At 36.4% G+C, this 19203-nt stretch overlaps 2 protein-coding genes across 3 annotated transcripts in view; one reads left to right on the top strand and one right to left on the bottom strand.

Annotated features, from left to right (window-relative positions):
* The first annotated feature begins 550 nt into the window (after positions 1-550).
* LOC128855937 (carbonic anhydrase 2-like) lies at positions 551-18855 on the top strand. The gene is made up of 6 exons (XM_054091193.1): positions 551-752; positions 13371-13465; positions 15915-16005; positions 17921-18183; positions 18272-18502; positions 18569-18855. Exons 1-6 carry the CDS (start codon positions 665-667, stop codon positions 18692-18694), a joined length of 894 nt encoding a protein of 297 aa, XP_053947168.1. The 5' UTR covers positions 551-664; the 3' UTR covers positions 18695-18855.
* The window catches only part of LOC128855936 (glycerol-3-phosphate dehydrogenase [NAD(+)], cytoplasmic), a 60739-nt gene continuing 51622 nt past the window's right edge, over positions 10087-19203 (bottom strand). For both annotated transcript variants that reach the window (XM_054091189.1, XM_054091190.1), the window contains exon 9: positions 10087-10703. In XM_054091189.1, the coding sequence (XP_053947164.1) occupies positions 10304-10703 (400 nt within the window). In that variant the 3' untranslated portion in view covers positions 10087-10303. The remainder of the gene's footprint in view (positions 10704-19203) is intronic.

Here is a 19203-nt window from a genome sequence, read left to right as displayed (position 1 = left end):
AAGAGTTCCAGGAGTAGCACTTATTTAATTATTCACTTATTTTACACAGAAGTAATAAATATTGGCTCATTGCCACACCCACAAACACCTTTCAAAAATGTTTAAAACATAAACGATTTTTATACAATATTTTGTGCAACTTCAACTTACATAATGGCTTCCCCACACCTTTCCAAAAACCAAACCATTACTGCCTCACACATAGCTTTCGTTTCTGCATCGACGCGAGTCTTATTGGAAAACCCTATACTGCGAGTATTGTAAGTAATGTAAACTTCAATTTGAATATATCCTGATTTAGCTATGCAAGTAGAAAATTTAATCTTATGTTTGATGGGCATTTCATAATAAATTACATACTCGTATGCGCCTCAAAAATGGATGTGTGTTTGAGCGCGCATGCCGTTAAGCTCTCGTTATCTTTCGCTACTAAATTTTGCATTACAAACAATAGTACAATTTTCCAATTGAGTTAAAACCGCTGCCAGCGATGCGCAGCCCTTTTGAGCCGAAATATAAAAGACAATGCCACCATAGAATGCAAGTCAGTTACCGCTGCTGAGCGCAAGCATTACAACTGCACGTTTTTGAAAAGGGATTTTTACGTATACCTTATTTTCGGTGTTTGTTTTTGGTTTATTAAGTGAACTTTTTGGTCTGCACCATGCTGTTCCTAGAAGTCTTGAAGCTATGCCGGAAGATATTGCTCTTCTTGCCATTCACAACCGCTCAAACAGTTGTTCCAACGGAATGTGAGTAAAATCTACATGTGGTTGAAAATTAAAAAAAAAAATACTTAAAAAAAAGTGTATTAAGTAGTTCAACTAAGACATTTAAATGCAACCTTTGACTAAATTAAAAGAAAAAAATTGCCTTTTAATTGTTCTCTGTACTTTGCAAATGCGAGTATAGTAGGAAGGCTTTTTCTAAACCCACTTGCAATCGCGTTTTCCAACATCGCCATCGTTACACTTCATTAGCATTTGAAAGAGCCAAAGTATGGTGAATTCATATAATTAACTGGCTGCAATCAGTTTCGAAGCGTTTAGAACCGCCCAGCTGCCAGCAGAGATCCGTAGTCGACAATAACTTCCGTAGGCGTGATAGTTTTTGTTCAATGCTTGTGTGTGTGAGTGAATAGATATGTATAATTATTTTGTACATTCGTATAATGAATTACGCGCATATCTTTGATCGGTACGGCATAGTTCTTGCAGCTGCCGATCGAATGAAGGCTTAAAATATAATTTTTTGCAAACCGAATATTAATTTTTTCAAACAAAATGCACATAAATGTAAATATTTATATGGTGAACGCATTATTTTGACTAATTTTTTAGATATGCGCATTCGTGCATTGTCTAAAACTGTGCGTATGCTTGTGCATTGTAGCATACCTGAGATTGGCAAAAGTGTTTGTGATTTGCGCGCCCCGCACATTTTCGGTTATTTTTGATATAACTACAACTTAAATCTACCAACAACTGCGCATCTGTAGTGGTGAAAACCCCATGAGATTTGAATTTAACTACCCAAATTTCCAGGCCAAACTGAGAGCAGAAAAAATATATTGTTTTTCAGCCACATAGATTTCTTATATACGCAATCAAAACATGGTTGACCGAGGTTTCAAGTCTTCTAAACATTTATTTAATCGTTAAAAATTTAAACGACATAAGACAGTAGGCCTTTCCACCCGAATACAAAGTGGCGTACATAATTAAAAAGTTATACAAAGAAATTGTTACGAATAATTTTACGTATTATATCGATATATTAGACAAAGTTCTTACAGACATACCACCTTTCTCTAGGCTTTCACCGTTGGAAAGAAAAGAATGTAGTTTTTGAGTGATGCTGTTATATAGAAATTGTCTACGTTTATATAAAGGGTGATTTTATAAGAGCAATAGCAAAGTTTTTCAAAAAAACACACGTAAAATTCAAAAAAATGCATGAAATGTTTATTTAAATCGATAGAACAGTCCATATAATTTAATGTTTGAAGATTATTTCATGCAAATGTTGACCGCGACTGCGCTTCAAATGGTCCATCCGATTAGTCCAATTTTGGCATACTCTTTCCAATGTTTCGACCGGTACCTCACACATAATCGCTTTAATGTTGTCGTCCAATGCGTTAATCGAACGTGAAATAAAATGTTCACCGAACTCGCCTCTCAACAAGTCCATTGTTACGCGTGCTGTGTGGCATGTGGCACCGTCTTGCTGAAACCACATGTTATGCCACATGTCATGTCTTGCATTTTGGGCAAAAAAAAGTTGGGTATCATTTCACGGTAGCGCTCACCATTCACAGTTACGTTACGATTCACAGCATCTTTGAAGAAGTACGGTCCAATGATACCTCTAGCCCATAAACCGCACCAAACTGTGACCTTTTCTGGATACATTGGTAGCTCTTGCAATTCTTCTGGCTGATGTTCACTTCAAAATCGACAATTCTGCTTATTTACGACCCATTGATCCAAAAATGAGCCTCGTCGCTGAACACAATTTTTCAATAAAAAAGTGGATCTTCGGCCATCTTTCCAAGAGCCCATTCACCAAAAATTCTGCGTTTCGGTAGGTCGTTCGGCCTCAATTCTTGCACCAGCTGTATTTTAAAAGGCTTCACACCTAAATCCTTTCGCTGCGAATGGCGACGAATCGATAATTGATGGTCATCATTAACACTGGCCGATACAGCTGCGATATTTTCTTCAGTCCGCACTCTACGTAAGCGTGTTGGTGGTTTGATGTCCAATAATGTAAATTTGGTTCTAAATTTAGTCACAATAGCTCGAATAGCCGCTTCAGTGGGTCGATTAAACTGACCATAAAATGGAAGAAGCGCGCGATAAACTTTCTTAACAGAACACGCATTTTTATAACAGAATTCAATGATTTGCAAGCGTTGTTCGTTTGTAAGACGATTCATGGTTAAATTATAGACCAAACTGAAGATGTTTGACAGTGAAACAAAACACGAAACGTGCGTCAGCTGTTTAAACCAACTGTTTAAAAAGATAATACCTAAAAAATCCCCCGTTATAAGTATAAGTATGCATACCTACATATGTGAATAGTTGGAGATTAAGAAGCAAAAAGTAAAATGAAAACAAAAAGGCAAGCTGGAATCCGGTGGATGTCCTTGTTATCACCCCGTTCGTCAATATCAAACGCATCAGCGCTTGTGAAGCAATGTCAATTTGATTTAACATCAGAAAATCAAATTTAAGCAATGAAAAATGGAAAAGTTAGTTACGTCTGTATACTTAAAAGAAAAAACAATTCAAAATTCATTGAAAAGTAAATACAAACTAAAAAAAAATATTAAATTATCAAATGATCAAGGCGTATTCATTACAGGTGGTGGAACTAGACCAACAACAATGTTCGTACGTTTGATTGTCAAAGCAAAGTATTAGCAAAGTAGAAAACAAAGAATAATTCGTTTTATTTCATTCTGGGCAGACATCCCCATGAACACGGTGAAAGAAAAAACTCCAATCAGCTGATTAACCGATACCACCTTTAATAGATTCACTTTGTCAATGATTCAATTATTAAAGGTTTGCTCACTTGGGACATTACTGGAAGGTTATATTTAAGAAGGGTGAAGAAAGTGGAAAAAAATCAGATCCTCTGGTAAAAATGGTAGCAAAAAAGTGTTTTTTTGGTTTCCGATTTTTTGATTGGCTATGCACTCACTAACAGAACATTTGTCTTCCTTTATTTTTAGTAGCTACTGTCATTGAAATGCACAGAGAATAGAAACTTGTGCAGTAGTTACTTCCTGTATATATTTGACCAGCTGTGAATTGCGTGGAGGAAATGAATTGTTGCTGTGGCAAAACATAAAATATTTAAGTACTATTTGGTGGAAATATGCTAAGTAAGCCAATCAACAAATGGGGACTGAACAAAATATTTTAAAGAAAAAGTTAATATTTTTTCATTTCATACTGCAATAAAAACAGAATTCAAAATTCGTTAGAGCTTTGTACAGAATTTAAGAAAATCCAAAAAGTATTCATAAAAATTGCAACATTTTTAGTCAGTTTTTTTTTTTTTTGAGAAAATAAAAATATGCATTTTCTTCCTTTAAAAAAAAAACAAATTCGAACATTCGTTATATGGAAGAAAAAGCAAAACACAGTCAGCAAAAAAAATTATTAGAAATCCACGCGAATTTTGAGTCACTTAGAACTTCCACAATATTATACCAAAACTGATATCGCAGCTGTATCAGCCAGTGTTAATATTTACAAGGCTGAATATCTAAAGGTATTCTAAAAATTAGTACTTGAAATTTTGTTAAAAATTAGTTAATTTCCTTTTAATTTTATACAAAGTTTCAAAATGAGTTATATGGGTTTTTTGCTACAGGGTGGCGCAAAATTAATCACTCAATATCATTTCAATCAATTTTGTTTTTGAATGACTTTTTTTTACTAAATACAAGAAAATTAGTTTTAAGTAATGGAAATTTATATTTTTACCTTTACGCGCTTCTTTGCTGGTCAGTTTGTACAATCCAGTTACCTAGTTCACAAGTGCCAAGGGTGATTAATTTTGCGCCATCATACATGGGATGTCACAAGTGTCAAATATAATTCAAAAATCAAAAATTTTAAATCTTTCGATAAGGTGATTAATTTTGCGCCACCACGCATGAGCTGTCTCACGGGTCAAATATTATTCAAAAATCAAAAAATCTTCCGATAAGGATACTAAACAAAACTATATTTTGAATTAAGTAAAACTAAATAATCAAAAATTTTGCAATCTGCCACGCTTTTATTATTTTGACCATCACTGTACTTACGTGCAATGGTGCCCACACTCACCGACGTAAACGACGTTTCGTGCCAGCTGACACGATCAAACTTAACTACGTAAATGAAAACGCATCATCGTGTCCTTACTAATGAAAAATTTCATAATGAAAAAATTTGATTGTTCCGTAAAAACGTGCCAGCTGATTGCCTTCTCATAACGCAGTGGTGCCAAATTTGAATTCATTGACAAAATTAACTTATAAAAATTTTAAGTTTTATGAAAATAATTTCAAACCGCTGTTGAATAATGTTAATTATAGATAAATCAACTCTTTGCATTTGTTGGTTTTCGCCTTTGGTTTATTCGAAATTTATGGAGTCTTATTTAAAATAAACTCCTTTTGTGTCACTAAAATTTTTTCCAAGAAACGATCAAAACACTTATATAATTTTACATTTTAATTTGATAATTTTTTCCCGACAGAAATAATATCGAGCCAGCCATTATTTCGCTATAAAATAAAAATCAAATAGTTCCTTAAATCTTTTCTTCCCATTTTTTATTTGATCAAACTGCGAAAACATCTTTCTGTACATTCAACTCTATTATGAGTTCACAACTTATAATCATTTAATCACCTTTCGCACACGTCGCACAAGTGTTTGGGTTCCAAATTTGCGTGCTCCAGCATGCCTGCAGACACAACTCAATGACTCTCCATTTCCTCACAACGAAAAAATGTTAGTTTAAGCATTCGCATAATGGCGAAGAAGCGAAAAACGAAATTCGAAATTGGTTTGAAAATTTTCAAATATGAAAGTTTGCTGATTATATACATATTCACAGAACATTTACAATCTAAGCATTGACGTGGAAATCTAACAAATTCCTCTCATATTGCAAAATATAAGTGACGTATACGCCACGGCATCTATTCACTTGCGCGTCTTGTACAGTAGCCATTAAATATTAATTTCCCTGTCTACTTAAATAGACTAAAAATTTGTTACATCAAGTAAATCGCAAACTTAATTAACAAATTCCATTTGAGTTTAACGATAATCTCCTTGAAGCAACGTATAGCAGAATTTTATTTGTTGTTGGCGTATTCTTGCGAAATTTTCCTGTTCAATATTAATAATTTACATATATGAAGATAAGCCACTAAATGTTTTTTAAAAAGTTGTAGGAACTAATTAGCTGAGTTCAGATAGAAGCTGATAGTGCTCAGACTGGTTAATTTTTTTTTCTTTTTTGTTTTGGGTAGTTTTTATAAAGCTTCGCAAATTCTGTTAATTTTTCAACACGCAATTTGTTAAGTGATTAAGTTATCTAATTTTTAAGTAGCCCCGCCGTAGACGGAAGCATAATTTCCACTGAGTAAATCGCAGGTTCAAAAATTCCTGCTGTCATAGAATAACAAATTATAGAAAATATTTTTTCTAATAGCAGCCGCCCCTCGGCAGGCAATAGTCAACTGAGGCTGTCAACAGAATGGGTTCTCATAAAAGCGTTTTATCATTCGGAGGCGGCAAAATATTGTACTTCCCTGCATTACTAGCACAACATCAATGCGCACACTACAAATTGGAAAATAAAGAATATGAACGGAAATACTTACATGCATATTTTCTCATACTTGCCTGATTTTATTTAATTTTTCCAAAACCAACTCTGTAATATTAAACATTGTGAAAGGCATATTTTTTTCTGCTTTATTTGAGCCGCCTGAAAAGTAGAAAATATTACACACAAATACGATATAAAAAGTGAACTAAGCACAGTCAATTAACATCTCCACTTCATGTCATGACTCGGTCAACAAAATGTTCGTTCCACTTACATAAGGAAGCCGTGGACTCAGTATGGCGTGTTGTACAATTTTGCTGGTTGTACCAGTTGTTTGATTATTGATTATTGATAAAGAACAGGTAATTTTCATTTACTTTCTAAGTGCACAGCTTCCTCTGCGCATTAAGGATGGATTCACAGAAAATCTTTAAGATGCTATCTGAGCAGTATCCACTGTTTTTGGCACCTAAGGACAAACTTTTATCCATAGTTTCATTTGGAAGAAAATTTGATGTCAAATTTCTATTGCGCAAGCGATGGAGTAATCCGGAGTGCATTTAAAGAGGTTTGACTGATATTTTCTTTACCGATAAGTCCAAGAATGAAATAGGTTATGGAGCCGAATGGTACTTAAACGATAGTAATAAGTATCGTTACGCTATGGGAGGAATAGCAACTGTTTTCCAAACGGAAATTTTTGGCATTCTGAAAGTAGCAGAATGGATAATCGAGGGGAGATGGAGTGGAAAAAAATTGGAGTCTTTAACAACAGACAGGCAGCATTAAAGGCTCGGCAGAACACAAAGCAAACGTCAAAAACTGTTCAAAAATATAAAAAGAAGCTTAGTTCTGTTGCAAGACTGATCAGCAATTATGTATGCAATTTATTTATAGAGCGATAGTCCAGTCTAAAATGCTAGAGAACTTCAAAGGGTGTTGTAACAAGCCCGACAAGCCCAACAGAAAACGGTCGAACTTTCTTCTAAAACTTGGAAGAAAAGGCGTTCGATTTATGGTCGATATTATTACAGAATACAATCCAAGGGGCCAGCATATGACCACCATTGGAATCATTCGGTCCTCAATTTGGATCCTTAATTTGCCTGTCTTGCTTAGAAGAAGTTAATAGCACTGAGCATTTTCTCTGTGAGTGTCCTGTATTTGCTGGAGTAAGGCTGCGAATTTTGGGTTCCGATGTATGAATGAGTGAAATTCGTTCTCTCAAACTGAAGGATTTACCTGGAAAAATGCTCACAGGACTAGCTATATCTGTCTGTGTCTCTATTCTATCCTATCTTTTCCCTTTTGTTACTTTCCTCCTTGACTATCTACCCTTTTACTTTCCAGAGCTGTAAGCACGATGGGATTTTCAGCCTGAGTGTTTTAGGAGCTACCAAATCTCTCGGTGCTTCTTGGCTCGACTTTTCGAATTTCAATTTCAAATGGGCTCATATTATATGAATATCATCCACAAAAGTAATTATAGTTGTATATCAACCCATCGCAGGATGTTATATCATGTTCAGATTTAGTCGAAGAACACTTCATTGATACTTATAAATACCGCAGACTGCAAACGACGAGACCCATTTACATGGTTTGATTGAAAAGTAATGAGCCTTTCCGCGCGGAGCGCCTGCCAAGCGATCAACCAAATCGGATGGTGGGGGAAAATGATCGTTGGACCTTCCCCTTCCACTGGAAACCGGTCCCAGTTCGCTGGCAACAACGGTGCAGCCAACATCGCTCTGCGCGTGAAAGCTGTTTTAAAGGTGTGTTAAGATTTTGTAGTGGCGAAAATGCAGCGATCGTTGGAGCAACCTTACTTGATCAAATTTTGCGTAAAGCTAAACAAAACGAATACCGAAACCATTGGGCTACTCAAGAAGGCTTACGGGGACCAATCTCTGTCCAGTGCCCAGGTAAAACGGTGACCCAAGAAGGCGCGCATGCCGAAATCCATGGCCAAAACCATGCTGATCATCTTTTTCGACTCTCAAGGCATCGTCCACAAGTTATTAAAATTCACTATAAAAATGGTGAAAATTTGGCAGAGACGGTTTGTAAAACTCGAACATTTATGGGTCATCGTGAAGAACCTTGTCGGACCGCAATACAGAAATTGGTGAAAAAGTTCGAGCTAGAGGGACAAGTTGGTGATGTGAAGAATAAAACCCGTGCTCGTCGCTCAAGAACAGCCGTAAATCGAGAATATTGCTCTGGTAGCCGAAAGTGTTGAAGAAAACCTCTTCGTTCTTTGGAATTAGGCATTCCACAAACGTCATTACACCGTATTTTGCATAAAGATTTGGGTCTTAAGGCTTATAAAGTCCAGTTAACACAAGAACTTAAGCCGGTCGATCATCAACAACGTCGTGTCTTTGCTGATTGGATCGTTGAAATGCATGAAAATGATCCGAAATTCCATCGAAAAATCGTCTTGAGTGATGAGGCCCATTTTCACATGGTGGCTTCGTCAACAAGCGAAATTGTCGGATCTGAGGCTCAGAAAATCCAAGAGTTATTGTTAAAAGCCTCGCTATTCTCAACGTGTGACTGTTTGGTGTGGTTTATGGACCGGCGGTGTCATTGGACCTTACTTTTTCGAAAATGAAGCTGGAGCAACAGTTACGGTGAATGGATTGCGCTTAGAGATGATTAACGATTTTTTATGGCCCGAATTGGATGGTATTGATCTGGACAACGTTTATTTTCAACAAGACGACGCTACGTGACACACAAGCAACGAAACCATTGATATTTTACGTGAATAACATCTCTTATTGGAAAACCCTTTACAAAGCAGAAATATTGTTAGAATGAACTTTTTTATCATAATTTAGAAGATAATTTTTGAGATTTATTTTTTGAATATGATATCCGGCATTTGTCCGCCGGGGCTACGGGTTACATGGCCCATTCGATCAGTCCAATTTGTGACTTCTTTTTCCAAAATCTGAGTAATAAATCTAAATGAGCCCAATCAACAAAAATGCGACGCAAACGATGGTCATTCGATACCAATTCTTGCGCGAGCTCTATTTTATGGGCACGTAACCCAAGTTCTTCAGGTAAAATTTTCTACGTAGTCGAAGGAAAAAAGCCAACAAGTTGACAGATCGACATTTCGGCGTCTTCTTCAATACTTCGCTCTATGAACATCGCGAACAGATTTATTTTTTTTCAAAATAAATTTCCACAATTTGTGAGCGTTTTTATGGCGGTAAATGATTCATAATGACTTGCCAAACCTTACTGAAAAGAAATGTCAAAATAGTTTGCCATTCTCAGCTGTCAAACCATAGTTCTCAAGCAGCTAAAAAAAAACAACCAATACTAGAAAGAGTTGAACTCCAGCCTTGCCGTAGTTGCAGAACTGACAATTTTTTTTTTGTCAGGCAGGTGAGAAGGCGAAATTCATTAAAGAGCTCTTTAAGTTAGAAATAGTTGATTGGCTGGGCTAGTAAAGCTCACTTTATTGGCTATGTCAGAAAGAGGCTTTGTGTACTTCGCGTGCTTCGCCAAAATCGTATTTTCGCTAAGGTGGGCCAGCGCTACTGATAGGGTTTCAAACTCATTGATTAGAACTATAAGAAAAGTCAGTTTGTGTGTATGTGAATAATTTCCGGAAACTGTTGCTTTTTTATTACGTTTTTTTTGTTTTTTTTTTTTTTTGTTTGTTTGGACGGCTTATAATGTAACTTATCACATTCGTTTGTTTGCTAATACTGTATCAAAATAAATAGCTTTCAAATGTGCGTGTACATATATGCCTACATACATACATGCGTGGTTGCGCGTATGTATTACTGCATTATTTGTGAACTTCCTGTGACTGCATTTTTAAAAAATTTGTTAAATTACTAAATAAATAAATAAATATTTTCGGTATTTCTTTGCGCTATTCGCTATATCACTTAGAATTTCGATTTCACTGTGCTTCAATTCATTTAACCTTCGACGCATTGTAGGCGCAAAATGTTGCCAGCACACCCAGTCCCGCATTAAGGGCACGCACCGGCTTGCTGGCCCCCGACAGAGCGCGCATGCCCAGCGGCAATCCTTTGCCACAACGCGTGTGGAAGCCATTGAACAGGTACATATTGTTCGAATTGGCATTCAAGATGGCAAACTCTTTTTTCTGCCCCTTCGGCACTAAACGAAAGGTGACACTCTTTGCTTTGAGTGGCGTCACACGATAGTTGAATGTGTGGAATTTGCACTTTTGTGTATCATCACCACCCTTGGGTTGACAACATGGTGTTGGTGCTTTATGGCCCGGCTTCTTGCCGCAAGCGCCACCTTTGCCGCCTTTACCTTTATCGCCTTTGCTGCCCGTTTTCACCCTGTAAGAAATGAGAGTGGCTTTCAATTTCAAAATGTACACTACGCACAACAACAGCGTAAGCGCATACGAACCAAATGCAACACTACTCGCTGAATTAGCTACTACAAATGTGCTTTTGTACTTGTGTGTGTGTTGTAGCTGGCGTATTTGGAAGTGTGAGTGGCAAATGGTGAGAGCATAGATGCGTGAGTGGGTGTGTATGCCAATTAGCGTTGTTATTTTCTGCATGGCTGCATTATTTCGCTTGCCGCTTATCAGTTGGCTTGCATAATGGTTGGTGGCACGTGTGCGCATGGGCAATTACGCACTGCTCTGAAAGCTTTGTAAGTAAATACAAACAAACTCGTACTTATAATTTTACTCTTCGCTTCCACTGCAATTGGCTGCGATGCGCTCATTCCAAGAAACTAAATTGCTTAACACTAAATACCTACCTTTTGTCGGCAGTCAACCATAATGCGCGTGAGAAATGTCGTAAATTGCAGATTTAATTGAAAGTAAATGAGCAGATAAAGCCACTATTAGCTGTTCGTAACAAATCTGTGATGTGACTTGACATATGTCAATAATGCATACAAAAACATTGGCGTAGTGTATCATGTAGTAAAGCCGTTGTATGCAAACCAGCGCGAAACTAGACCTTTTGGGAACACTACCAGTGCCTGCGCAGTACTCAATAGAGGCTCCATAACAAAAGCTCTACAATCGCTGGAGTCGAGAGTTTGGCGCAGAGGTGTTAAATTTGAGAGACTCTCGGTACTTCATAAATGAAAATAGATCTAACAGGATTTTGCAGGTGTTTTCAAAGTCGGTTGTCAAATGTTCTCGAAAACTACTCAACCGATCTTGATAAAATTTTACACAGGTGTTCGAGATACAATTTACTCGTGCTTGAACAAATTTTTTTCAATTACAACTATTTAAAAAAAAACAAAATGTCAAGCAAATTCAACCGAAATTTTAATTTTTTTGGAAAAATGTCTGCCAAATTCCAATTTTTTCTTTTTTTCTTTCCTTCGTTCAAGCACTAGTTTATGGTCTTAACTAAAACACTTGATTTTGTTTTTTTCAATTTTGATGATCCTGTCAGGAGTTATGCTGACAACGCGGACGCACCTTTTTTCCGAGGGGTCACCGGAAATGACGTCACTATGGAGGAGTTTTAATTTTTTTTTTGAAAATTTCAGAAATTATTCTTTAAATATGTATCTATAAGACAGAAAAAAGTTTGAATTAAATAAATAATTTTTTACATAGAAAAAAAAATATTGAAAATAGGCCTTGTTTTACCCGACGAAACCCATGTAACCCCTTAAGCCTAAATTCAATGGCAATAAAACTGCATACCCGAAAATTTTCTAAAAATTCTCATTGAAAAATTTTAAATTTTTATGAAAATTAAAAAAAAAATTAAAATAAAAAAAAAATTTTGATTTAAAAAATAATAAAAAAAATGTTTGATTAAAGAAAAAAGTTTTTTAAAAGTACTCCAAAATTTTTTGAAAATGCTCATTAAAATTTTAAAATTTTTATAAAAATTAAAAAAAAAAATTTTGATTTAAAAAACAATTGAACAAAAATTCTGATTAAATAAAATTTTTTTTTTATTTTTAGATTTAAAAAACTTTTTTTTTTAATTTCTACAAGGTTTGAAACTGGAATTTATATGGTTTTGTTATAGAATGAACTATATTTTCATGAAAAACTATTATATTGAATAAGAAACACACATTTATTACTAAATTTATAATTTGGAAAGAAACATATTTGCCCACTTAAAAAAAAATACTGGTTAATTGTGTTATGTTAGAGTGAAGAATTTTTTTTAAGAAATTTTAAATATACAGATATTTTTCCGATATTTTGCGATGATGTTTTAGTAATATTCTAATGCAGAAATATTATTTCTAATTTAGGTCCCAAAGAACTTCCTTCCTGAGTAAATATGGCAATTAAAAAATTTAATTCCGCTCATCATTTAAATTTTATTAAGACTCTAAAGCGATATGTCATACCTTCGAATCGAGCCAGTAAGTTTTTGAATCACAAGTAGGTTTTGTGTATTCTCTTCTCCATACTCTAAATCTTTCTACAACTGTATACACTTTCCATCCGTTTTGCCCCACTTGGAAAGCAATCGCGATATGCACAGAGGCAACTAGTGGCAACAGTCCTTTTGTGAGACCAATTCAACTTTTACTCCGTGGTATAGTCGTAATTATATGTATGTGTGTATTGCTTTTACAAAATTAAGGCATATTTAGTCATACCTCTGTCATTTTGTTAGCGTACGGTAGGCACGCCCTTAATAATGTCTCGTGAGCATTGGGCTGGTTGGGAATTAATTCCGTCACTTAGTGGGTTATTACGAGCTTAAACTGTTTGCGAATTACAGCCCTGGCAAATGATTATATAGAGCAAATGCTTCACGCACATTCGCTTCCAGCTAACGACGTCATATGTATGTATGTATGTGCTTGGTTTATGCAATGGTTTATATTTGTGGTACATCTATTTTTGTTTTTAAGTAACTACAACTGCTTTTACTTCTAATCACAAATTCATCAAATTATGTCACCATGTCACCGACCCTAGTGTTGTGTCATGGCGCATGCAAATATTTTGTAACTATTTCTGATTTTCTTCGCTTTTTGTTTATTTGCAGCTTCTTTCTCCTACGACAACGCCGCCGAGTGGCATCTGGATTATCCACAATGCGGTGGCCAAAGACAATCGCCAATTGCTATTAACGCAAATAAGGTAGGCATCATTAGCGTCGCCACTTGCTAACGCTTGGCGAATCGCAGAAGCCAAATGTATAATAAGTGGAAAAATGATTGTGGGCAGTTAAAGCAGGCAGAAATTTTTGGGTATTCACAGAAAGCTTTTATGTACACTCGCATCACCTCAGCATGTGGCATGCAACAGCGTACATTAGGATGGCCAAAAAAAATTTTTTTTCTTGATGCTATCGCCTAAATTTGTCTATGGCCAAAAAAATTAGATCCCTGTTTCTTATTTTTGATTTATTCAATTATTATTTACTCGGCAACGCATTTAATGTTACCACCGAATTTCCTTCAGGAAAATGCACTTTTTCGTAAAATGTTTCCAAAGCGATATTATTTATAAGCGATAACAACCCAGCGACTTGCGAATTAAACAACAAGTAGCTTGTTGCAGATATATTTGGCAACATTCAGCTATTTCATTGGCAGTTGACACAGAAAAAAGTTGTGAGAACACTCGGTGCTTAAAAGAATAAGTAAAGAAAACGAAAATATAAAAAAATCGATTTTTGCACAAGCACTATTCACGAAAAGCTAAACTCGCGCAAAACAAAGAGAAAACAAAATATGTCCATATGTACTAGGCAGCACAGTTAAAATCAAGTCGCTTACATGCTTTAGTTTTTCAAGAATTAAATGATGAAGAAAAACATAAAAATATTCTTAATATTCTACCCTTGAAATTGTCTTTATTTGACAGATTATTTTATTTGATTAATAATTGGAGAATGACTCCGAGCATGTGGCCGTTGCGACCTTTTTGCACATAGCATTATTGGAGATCCAATTTTCACACACTATTTTAATTTAAACAGAAGCTATCAGTGCTTAATTCTTTATGTTTTGTTGAAATCGAATCACATGAACGCGGTACCAGTTCACAAGTCCACCAAATAGAAAGTGGCGTGGGATAATAATAATAGTAATAATTGTCATTCGAACGTGGATTAGTTTCAACAAAAGTGCTTGCAATCCGGGCTGTTACAGCTGCGGATAATAATGAGACCCCGCTTCGAATTAGTCCATCCTACGAAATCAGGAATACCACAGCAACAGATGAAAAGATTCAAAGATAGTCTGAAATGACTGTTCACGACGTTTATCGAAAAGACTTGTTGAGCCTACATGACGATCAAAATTGGTCGCACTTATGGCTTATGGCTTAGTCGATCCCAACAAGAAGCTACATTAGATATGTAATGCAAGATCCACAAGCCGTTGCGGATAGGTATCGAAGATGCAATTGCCGGAGTGAGGCTTTAGACCACATCCACTAGATGGAAGCACCATGCTGACAAACTCAATGTATCAGAAGCGCCACAATGACATTACGAAAACAATTAAACTAGCACAAATTTGTAGCTTTGACCAGAGCAAAATACCGTATTTCAGAGGTCCCTCCGATGCAGACACCTGCCTGAGCCTGAGCCGGCTCCCAACTACGTCAGAAGGCACCTCCTCAACTACGCGGACGAGATCCAGGACAAAACAGACCGACAATTACTGGATCGGACAGTGTACAGACAGTCCCGACCTTCATCAGGAGACTCTTACCACCTTATTAAGCTCCCGACCCCCGAATGCCGTCATCGGTGTCCAACCACAACCCATTGCAGGCGAAGAGCTCCAACTTCCCCGAGAGTCCTGCGTACCATTGGCACAATTACGCTCTGAATACTGTAGCAGGTTAAATTCCTACCTATCCAGAATCGACTCCGACATACTAAACATACGTCCGGCACTAATCACCTTTTCACATGCCCTTTGAAACCTACTCATCTAACATCCCTCTCCCTCTGGGCCCACCCTGTCGAAACAGCAAGTTTCCTGGGCCTTCCGTTAGATGAGCTAGACGAAGGCGACCGGTGATTTACACCACACTGACAGGGCAAAGTTACTGATATAACAACAACAACCTTGTTTCAGTTGTATCCCACAACCTGTGCATTATGACCCCAACTTCCTCCTGTATTACGACCAAACATTTTTTACGAATGCAACGAGAGACCATAAAAGGGCAGACAAATATTTCTTATTCATAAATTTAAATAGATTGGTTATTGAATTGATGTTGCGGTTCCCAGGTTAACAAGAACATGCAAGAAATATATGCAGAAAAGGTATCAAAATATTCAGACCTAGGCATCGATGTCAAACGCCAGTGGAAGCTAGGGAAGCTGCATATTACCAATTATTATCTCAGCGCATGGACTCATGGATAAAAATTCAGCAGACAACGTTAAAACACTTCAAGTACCAGAATCTCTAATTTTCGACATGCAGAAAACTGCTTTATTCAATTCCTGTCCTTTAAATAACACCTTTTTTGGGATGCAATAAATAAATAATGAAAATAATACAATAATAAATATAAATATAAAAATATTCACTTTAATTCGACTTCAACTTTTTCTTTTCAGACAACAGCAGCCGTAATGCCACCCATTACATACGTAGCTTATGACCAATTCCTTTCAGAATATGTTATATTGGAAAATAATGGGCACACAAGTGAGTAGAGCTACCCCAAATATAATCTATTTCATCTTCAATAGATGGAAATGAAAGAACTCCTCACCCATATAACGCAGGCTTAAAATAATGCGATAAAACATCGTCTATGCTTTGTTAGAGCAACAAGTTTGAATGGTTTCTTTTAGCGAGTAATTTATGAGGCTATCAATAAGTCACAAAAAGTTTGAAACTAAGCATTTAACTGCTGTTAATATCAAACGACAATATTTGATTACATTTACATTACATACAACAATACATTTTAATATTATAAGGGGAATATAAGCCCACTTTGCATGCTGAAGGTTAAAAACAGAGCGCGCGTTATTTCAAGCTAAAAGCAAGCAGCTGCTGAATTATATGGTATGACACATATTATGGCACAATATAAAGAAGAACATACATACTTACATAAAGCACATACATATTAATGTAGTGGGATACACATTTTCGGTTACTCGACAGAAAACTAGGTTTTTACTATATAAAGGGTTTTTCAATAAGAGATGTTATTCCCGTAAAAGATCAATGGGTTCGTTGCTTATGTGGCACCGTCTTGTTGAAAATAAACGTTGTCCAGATCAATACCATCCAATTCCGGCCATAAAAAATTGTTAATCATCTCTCCATAGCGCAATCCATTCACCGTAACTGTTGCTCCAGCTTCATTTTCGAGAAAGTAAGGTCCAATGACACCGGCGGTCAGTCACACGTTGAGGATAGCGAGGCTTTTCAACAATAAATCTTGGATTTTCTGAGCCCCAGATCCGACAATTTAGCTTGTTGACGAAGCCACCATGTGGAAATAAGCCTAACCACTCAAGATGTTTTTTCGATCTAATTCCGGATCAGTTTCATGCATTGTTAATGATCGTCCGGCTTGAGTTCTTGTGTTAACTGGACTTTAGAAGCCTTAAGACCCAAATCTTTATGCAAAATACGGTGTAATGACGTTTGAGGAATGCCTAATTCCAAAGAACGACGAGGAACGGACAAACCTGTGTTTTCTTCAACACTTTCGGCTAGAACAGCCATATTTTGGGCTGTTCTTGAGCGATCTTTAGCTCCTGGGCGATGCTACGTCTACTAACACGTCGCTCAACTTCGATTATTATTGAGATGTTATCGACATTATCGACATCTTCTTAAACATCAAAAATGCCTGAACGGAATCGACGAAATCAAAATTGAAACACAAATTGCGCCATAAACACCATAAATAATTTCAGCGGCCTGGCTTGCATTTTCGCCTCTATCAAAGAAAAACTGTAAAATGTACCGAATTTTCTTTTCGTTGACTTCCGTTGTTCACACCCTGTAACTCACAACTAAAACTGCAATTAGTGGTACCGTAACCATAACGATATAGCCGTAACCATAACCATAGCTGCAACTTTACAGTATTTGTCGATCAGTCATGCAGTCACCACAAACAGCTGATATTGAAGTAGAATTAATGGCAACCTTTGCATGTTGTGGTAAAAACACGGATGATTTTCCAATAAGTCAATTAATTTTTCGTCTTCCAATATTCAAACTTGCATCGTGAATATCAAAACAAATGTAAAGTATGTAACAACTGCTGAAAACCCAAAACTCAATAGTTGCATACGGCTACGGTCATGGTTACGGCGTTATGGTGCGGCACCTATAATCGTTTACAGTGATGCCCATACATTTGATAAGAACAGCTGATTGCTATGATTACGGTTATGGCTAGGTTACGGCACCAGTAATCGCACCTTGAATGGCAAAAACTAAAAACAGTAAAATAATTTGTTTAGTGCGAAATGTTACTTTGACAACGAGCATTAAATTGAAATTGCTCGATCGATACTTTACGAGGTATAAAATAATGGATTTCTCATATATTTATATGTAATTCATTTAACTAACTCAATTCCCCACACAGTTAAATTCAATGTGCCACCAACAATCGGACAAGATCTCCCATTCATTTTTGATGGCCCACTAAGCGAAGCCTACTTAGCTGTAGAAGTACACTTCCATTGGGGCTCACCGACATCTAAGGGTTCCGAGCATAGAATCAATCAGAGACGTTATGATGTGGAAATGCATGTGGTGCATAGAAATAGAAAATATGGCAGCGTCGAAGAAGCGCGTGAATTCGAAGATGGTCTAGCAGTGATAGGCGTGTTCTTCAAAGTGGAAAAGGTAAATGAGTACCGTGTGTACGCTAGCTTGTCCATCCATATATGAGTTCAGCTCCAGAATTACTTAATTACAATTTATTTGGTCACAGATCTTCGGTGTTGTCCATCCTGGCCTGGAGACGGTCTTCAATGCAATTCCTTTTGCTGCTCTTTATAACTCGACCGCAACTACAAGACAATTAATTACGCTCGATTCGTTGTTGGGAAATATTAATCGTGGAAACTTTTACACCTATCAGGGCTCTTTGACAACGCCGCCTTGTTCCGAAGCAGTCACATGGATAGTTTACCCCGAAGTTATACCGATAGCAGTTCGTCATGTGCGTAACAGATATTTGTGCATACAAATATAATAAATATTATTTTATAATTTAATTCATTTGCAGTTAAAAAATTTTTGGGTGGTGCGGGACGAACGACTAAGAAATTTGTGGAACAACTTTAGGCCACTGCAACCGATCGGATCACGCGAAGTTTACTATCGGAATGAAGCAGTGCAAGAGTTCTATTGAGAAAATTGCTGATAAATTGAAATGCGGCTTAAGCAAATATAAGGCTAATTATATGTGAAATTTTATATATAAAATTAGGAAATAATTGGATTTTTTTATAAACGTAACTTTTTTAATAAAAACAAATTTATAATTGGAATAAAATTAGTAACCTTCAAGTATTTTGGTGAAGTTCTCATTTACGGCACATTGTGTGAATGGTATGTATGTATGTATGTATATTATATGTGAGGCGTTTTTCAATAGGTGCGCTTCAACTTTTTTCCGATAGGGAGGGCGAACGACGCAATATTTTTTATTTTTCGCTTGTCATTTGTAAACTTCATTAGTATACATTTCATCATGGAACGCTACACACTTGAGCAACGATTGCAAATCGTGCAAATTTTTTATGAAAATAATCGTTCTGTTGCTGCTACTTTATGAGCATTACGGCCATTTTACGGTCCATTTAACAAGCCGTCCCGTTTTGGGGTTATATGAAGTCATTGGTCTACAGTAACAAGCCG

Source organism: Anastrepha ludens, chromosome 2 (genome assembly GCF_028408465.1).
Source record: "Anastrepha ludens isolate Willacy chromosome 2, idAnaLude1.1, whole genome shotgun sequence".
In the NCBI taxonomy this organism is placed as follows: Eukaryota; Metazoa; Arthropoda; class Insecta; order Diptera; family Tephritidae; genus Anastrepha; species Anastrepha ludens.
This window is presented reverse-complemented; position numbering and strand designations above follow the sequence as displayed.

Coding starts and splice junctions, on each gene's coding strand:
- LOC128855937 (XM_054091193.1), top strand. CDS start 665: ATGCTGTTCCTAGAAGTCTTGAAGCTATGCCGGAAGATATTGCTCTTC. Junction 13,466..15,914: donor TTGCTATTAACGCAAATAAG/GTAGGCATCATT, acceptor TTTTCTTTTCAG/ACAACAGCAGCCGTAATGCC. Junction 18,184..18,271: donor TGTTCTTCAAAGTGGAAAAG/GTAAATGAGTAC, acceptor ATTTGGTCACAG/ATCTTCGGTGTTGTCCATCC.